This window comes from Gossypium raimondii, chromosome 2, assembly GCF_025698545.1.
Source record: "Gossypium raimondii isolate GPD5lz chromosome 2, ASM2569854v1, whole genome shotgun sequence".
In the NCBI taxonomy this organism is placed as follows: domain Eukaryota; kingdom Viridiplantae; phylum Streptophyta; class Magnoliopsida; order Malvales; family Malvaceae; genus Gossypium; species Gossypium raimondii.
In genome coordinates, this window is record NC_068566.1 from 32,305,482 (window position 1) to 32,312,484 (window position 7,003).

General features: G+C 28.6%; 1 protein-coding gene across 1 annotated transcript; it reads right to left on the minus strand.

The window, feature by feature from the left end:
* Positions 1 to 5,397: 5,397 nt before the first annotated feature.
* Positions 5,398 to 6,577, minus strand: LOC105788399 (transcription factor ILI6). The gene is made up of 2 exons (XM_012615284.2): positions 6,130 to 6,577; positions 5,398 to 5,747 (listed from the first exon to the last, which is right to left on the minus strand). The coding sequence occupies exons 1-2, from the start codon at positions 6,253 to 6,255 to the stop codon at positions 5,598 to 5,600; spliced, it is 276 nt and encodes a 91-aa protein (XP_012470738.1). The 5' UTR covers positions 6,256 to 6,577; the 3' UTR covers positions 5,398 to 5,597.
* Between the last annotated feature and the right edge of the window lie 426 nt (positions 6,578 to 7,003).

A 7,003-nucleotide genomic window follows, 5' to 3' on the forward strand; every position in this document is an offset into this window, starting at 1 on the left:
CAAGAAAGATAAAATATTTTATTTATCAAATAATCTAAAAGATTTTGAATTCATGATTATTGGTTTTGTGAGCATATTAGACAAGGCAAAATTTATGTTTAATGCATGATTATTGAACTTGTTTCATTTGTTATCCTTTTGCAATAGGAGGAACCGAGGTATCAACTATTTGCGGTTGTAAAACATTCGGATTCGACCTACTTCGGACACTATGTTTGCTACATTCGATCCTCTCCTAATATATGGCATAAGATGAATGATTCAAGGGTAAGCATTGATGAATTTGTTCACATTTTAATGTGCATTCTGGTTTTTACTAAGGATAATTATTAACATATCCAGTTTCTGACCTGGATACAATGTGTTTCTTGTTGAAAGTTTCTTGCTTATGAAGGATAACTTACGAGAGGTTCTGCTTTCCCCACCGCTTTAAATATTCTCGCTTGTTCTTCAAGCATTTGGATCTGATAATTTCACTTATATTGCAAATTTCCATCCTAAGTTTGAAATTTAAGTGTCAACTTGTAATATACTCGGTAACATTTTGATGGTACTTAGAATAATAGTGCATAATGGTCATGTTCATCTTTTGTAGGTTACTTGTGTTGAAGAAGAAGTCTGTGTCTGTATCGAAGCCTACATTTTGCTCTATGCTAAACAGGTATACCTTGGTTTTCAACTGCAATAGAAGTGCAAAAGCCTTGTGCAGACCTCGAATTTCGATTCTTCACCAAAGTCCTAAATGACATAGACTTTGCCTCCAATCTTGAGGTGGAAAAGAGTGCCAATTGCAAATACCAATGAAACCGAAGATGTTCTTGATAGAGCTTCAACTCAATTCTCTTGCGATGTGTATAGTCATAGGCGTGTTCAACTAGTCAATCTGTTTCTCATATGTATTATTTATTTTAGTTTTGATTCTAAATTTTTATTTTTACTTTAATATTTACGACATCTTGAATTCTAACTTTTGAATTTTAATTGTGTTATTAATTTATTATTTTAAATTCTAAAACTAAATTCATTAATTTTTATATTTAGTTTTAAAGTTAAAATTTTCATAGAAAATTTAATTTAAATAATATTTTTGTATTTATCCTTGAAAGTATATTTAAAGTTCAAATTTAAAAAATAAAACATAATATAATATTTATCATAAAAATAAATATTATTTGATTAAAATAATTTTTTTAAATGTTATGTTTTTAGTGGCGTTTTTTTGAGAAGCGTTGTTAAAGGTTTGTTCTATAGTGGCGCTTGTGGGAAAAGCGCCGCTAAAGGTCTTGAGATATAGCGGCGTTTGTGAAAAAAGCGCCGCTAAAGGTCTTGATCTATAGCGGCATTTGTGCAAAAGCCCCGCTAAAGGTCCTGATCTATAGCGGCATTTGTGGGAAAAGCGCCGCTAAAGGTCATAGTCTATAGCGGCGTTTATTTCTAAAAACGCCGCAACAACAGCGGCATTTTTTGCGGCGCTTTCAAAAATACCGCAAATACTTTTAGCGGCGCTCATAAAAAAACGCCGTTAAAAACCTGTTTTGGTGTAGTGATAGTTAATCTAATTTGGTTTTTTATAAACTCAGGAGTTTTTTTTAAAAAAAATAGACTAAGTTTTCTTCTAAAGCAAAAACATATTTTAATATGACTGTTTTAAAAACTCCGATAGCTTACCGGGTCATTTTGGTTACTAATGTAATCTTTCGAATTCAGGTATAACGTCTAGGCTAAGTTGGGGAGGTTACAATAATAATTTATTAGTATTATTATGTGATAATAATAAAAATAATATTAATTAATATGATAGTATAACAATGTGGAATTAATTAATTTGGTCTTAATCAAATCTTAATTTATTTTATTTTTTTGAATATTTTTTATAATTTTAATTTATTTGTCGACATGGTATATAAGAACTAGTGTCATGACAACATGAAGAATATGTAAACTACTATAGTGATTGTCATGCCAATATCGTTAAAAATTAAAGTTTTAATCATCATTTCGTCAAAAACGATTTAACTCTTCTTGAAATACTAAAGTTCAAATTTAACTATAAAAGAATAAATGTCAAAGGTTAAATTAAATAATATCATAACTTAATTGCATTCACTTTATTAATAAAAGATTGAAATTTTATTTTAATAGAAAAGAACAAATATTTTAAGGTAGTTTTTATCCAGGAGGTGTGTTTGGTTGGGTTTGTTATGGTTTTTAATAAAAATTAAATCTAATTGCTTTTGGACTTGGGTATTATGAGTCTATCCACTACCATAATCTTGAACAAACAAAAAATTTCTTGTCTTATCATGAAACTACAAGAAAGTAAAAATAAGCATCTAGTGGCGAATCTGAGAGTGGTAGGTGCCCCGGCCTCCCCTAAAATGTAAAATTATTATTTAGGCTTTTGAGATTTTTTAAATTAAATTAATAAAGATAAAGTTGTACTTTGGCCCCTTCTAAAATTATAAAGATATAGACTATAAAAAAATTAAAATTTCATCCAGCCTCCCCTAAAAATTTATTCTAACTTCACCCCTACAAACACCAACTTTAATTAAAAATAATAAACAACATCACCAAAAACTAATTTCATCCACCACCATCCTAATCCAATAATTATTTATCAAGCTACATTTTCCTTATTAAAATACATCTATTCATACTTTCTCTTCCAATGTCTAATCATCTCTCATATACTTTATTCAATCAATCTCATTTTAGTCCAACAACAATACTTACAATTATAACTTACATTAATAGGTTGCTTCATAAATTGTATCTTAGGTTACGTTTATTTTACTGTTTTTGAAAATGATTTTGAAAAATAGATTAATTTTTAAAAATAGATATTTTTATGTTTAGATGATTCTGTTTAAACAGATTTTTTAGAATCATTTTTAAAAGTTGTTTTAGTGAAACAAACATAACATAAATATATTTATTACAAAATATTATAATAGTATTTCCTTTGGACAATCAAAATTTATTTTATAATAAGTTATATCATATATAAACTTAATAATGAATTTATGTCTAATTAAAACTTAATTTAAATTACATATATTACATATACGAGAGTGAATAATGACACATTAGAATTGAAATTAGGGATAAATGAAGCTAAACAAGATTTAAACAAATACTCATATTTTATATAATTAAAATATTTATATTTTGTACTATAAAATATTTTTTAATATAATAATATTAAGCTTGGTTCAAGTTAATTTATATATATTCAATCATATTTTAATTTTTTAAAAATATAATTATTATTAATTATAGGTGTGTCTGCCTCTTTGCCGTTCTCCTTCTCAGTTGTCGCAGGTTTTTCATTTCCAGGTTTTGCAACATATTCTCAAAATTGTAGTCTCTTAGGACCATGCAACAACTCAAAGTTATACTAAACGTTGTTTATGGTTATGCAAAGCCTATGTGGAGAAAATAAAAAATTCTGGGCTCAGTGTTGAATACATCATAGTTTATGTTTAAAATATAAATATATATATATATATATAAAAGGGAGTGGAGGACAAACACAAGAGTCAAAGCTGTTTATCCCCATGCAGCTTTTGTGCATAATTTGAGTGCGTAAGGCAGGGACTACCCATACATACATACCATGAAAACAAGAAACATTGCACCCATACTCCCCAACATTAAAATATGATTATACTAAAATCTTACTTTTAAATGCCTTTGGGATTCATTTTGGCTTCTCATTCTGCAAACAACTTCTATATGCATATGCTACTCTATATATAGGGGACTTCACTTCACATAGTTTAGTATTTAAGCTTTAAAGTACACCATTTAAATATATGTGCAAAAAGTTGAAGCCATATAGAATAATTTAACAGCTATAACAAAATTTTCGATAATTTTTTGTAAAAAATCGATATCAAGAGAATATTTAATGCATCGTTGGATAATTATCATGCATCATTAGTTAATCGTAAGATGGCACATCGCCACTTATGTAAAACAACAAATATTGAAGGTTTAAAAAATATTACTTATAATCGTTAAACATAAATAAATACAAAAATAAAATTTGAAACCGAAATCTAAATCATCAAATCCGTAATTTGAAACTTAAAATCTTAACCCTAAAATTTAAAATCCAAAACCTAAAACCTAAAACTGAGGAACAAAATAATTATAAATAATATTTAATAAATTTAATAAAATTTATTTCAAGTCTTTTAATATTTTTATTTTACATCCGTTTTTAATTTCTACTATGAGATAACAAATTTTTCTATAATTTAATTTTTAAGGATGATTAAATATCCAAAAGCTTTTATCTTCTTTTTAGTAAGGTTATTGAGAGTCGAAGGAGTTAAGCACTTAAATCCGCCATTGATTTTATTATATATAAAGTGTGAATTGAAAATTTTATAATGAGATGAAAATATTTTACAAAAAAGAATGGAGAATGATAGGGTTTGAATTTGTGTTAATTAAATATTGCTTCAAACTAACCTTGCCATTAATTAATTATTTTTAGGTCTACATAATCTTTAACTTTCATCAGGGAATTCAAAGTGTGGCTTATAAATATTAGAGTTCCACGTCAAAATGTTTTATAGGCGACCAAATCTCAATTTGATTTGAAAAAATAAATAAAATAATTGAATTTTATGTTAATTGATTCAAGTCAACTCGAGTTTCAAGTTTGAGTCGAGTTGAATTTTACAATTCAAATAACAGATTGGTGTAAAAACCCTTTTGGTCCTTGTCAATTTTGAAAATGAGCAAAGTGATATCTCTTAACAAAAATTACAAAATAATTTTCAAAAATTTAAAATCTTTATAAAATTCAACAATTTATGTTTTAAAAAAAATTATAAATAAAAAATTAAAGAATATATAAAGAAAGTTAATTTTTTATAAAAATTGAAATAATAATTTTGAGACATTAATTAATGATTCAAGTTTATCCTTCTAAATATTTTTTTGAAAATATTTTCAAATATATATGATTTCAAATTTATGTGTTCTAACATAGAATTAGTTATACTATAACAAGATTTTAATTTGACATGTTTAATTTTTAATTTAACTCGAATAATTTCATCCAATTCGACTCGACTCAATTCTAAAAATTTCAAATCAAGTTAGGATAATAAAATATAAGTCGTTAACTTAATTAACTCGAAATTTTTTTACTCAATTCGATTAAACACTCCCCTTTAATGAATCATTTATTAATTGCTTATGACAAAATTTTTTAAAATTTATAACTGTTTCTCTCAACAAATTCGTCCTTGGACTGACCAAAGAGTATAGTGTGATGTTAAGAAATATATTATGCTTTGGATATGTCAAAAATGAGTTTAATAATACCTTGAAGTGGGAGACTTCATCACGTTTGCACGTTGAGAGAGGCTTGATGAGTGGATCAAGATCAGTGATCTATTATTACAAATATATATTATTTAATTCCTTGATTATGTAGTCATTGAACTTCAACTAGGCTCTTAGCTACCTACTTAACAACTCTAAAAATAAACAAAGGATAACTTAGACAGAAATGCGAAGGGATAAGACAAAAATTACATTACTTAGAACACCCTATTAACCCTAATTTAACTCATCTATTGCATAAGCAAACTACGGATGACGGCAGCTTGGGCACTGTCGGTTGTTGCTAGTAACTCCGATAATCTCTCACTAAGATCATCCACTTCTCTATGCAAGCTTCTTATGTAGTTGCAAGTCTCTTGTAACACTTTCGCAGCTGATACCTATCAACAATCATTATTTATCAGATAATATTATAATGTTATTTTTATATAATGTCTAGAATTACTTACGACTCTTTTTTAGCTCTTAAATATTAAATAAATAAATGAACGAACTTCTGGAATTCACATCCTCCTGCACCAATAAATCAAATCCAAAACAACCCTTTTTCTCTCTTTTACTCATCTTAATAAATTTTACATATTCGAACGCCAAACTTATTAGATGTCGATTTTAATAATTTTCTTATACAAAAGAAGTCCTAATCTAAGGCTTGAGTACAAGAAAAAGGGTTATAAATTTGAATTCAATATTACCTTCTTCAAAGAAAGTGAATGAAGCTCCGAATTTTAGAAAAAAGAAAATAGGGCAAAACATATATACCTTATCAGAGTGCCTGTTTCGAACCTCGGGGAGAAGTTGCTGCAATTTGGAAACAAGATCATAGATCTGATCATCAGTTATTCTTGAACCACTTGATTGCCTTGATCTTGACCTTCGGCTAGACATGTTTTCTTAATTAGTATATTAGAAAGGGTGATGAAATGAAAGTGGGGGTGCAACTGCAAATGCAAAAGAATAATAAGAAGAGAAGAAGTTAAGGAACAGAAAGAAATGGTGGGGAAGGAAACAAGTTATGGAAGAAGAGACAGAGCGAAACTCAAAAAGTCAAGAAAGGTGAAAGGTAGTGGAGAGGGAGACAATCTGCATGGGAGAAAGGAGGTTGCTACAGCCTTGTATTTAAATAGGGTTTTGTAGAGAGAAAACCCAAAGAAAGAAAAAGAGAATCTAAATCTCTTTGGATTCGCCTTACTGTCTTTCCTTGGGTCTATTTCCCAATTTGCTTCAACTCTTCAACTTATAATCAGTGTTCTGTCAGTGACTCTGACTCCACACGCAATTTCATGTCTTCTTTTTACTACAATTAAATTTACCTCACAACACTAATTAATCGGAATTTAACGGGCAAATTACATATAAAAGTACGTTTTTTAAAAAATTGATCGAAATGGGCCCGGTAAATAATTATTTACCGGAATGGCCCTATTTTCCCGAAAGCACGTCCACGTCAGAGTGATGTCAAAGGACTTGGCAGAAAAACGCGTCCCTGAGGAAGCGTTTTGCCTACATGGACAGAAATCGCTCCCTTAAGGGCGCGCTTTATGTCGGCAAAACGCTTCCTCAAGGATGCGTTTTGCCCGTGTCTCCTGCGATTAGGTTTTTGGGTTATTGGCTTAGGGTTAGGGTTAAGGTTAGA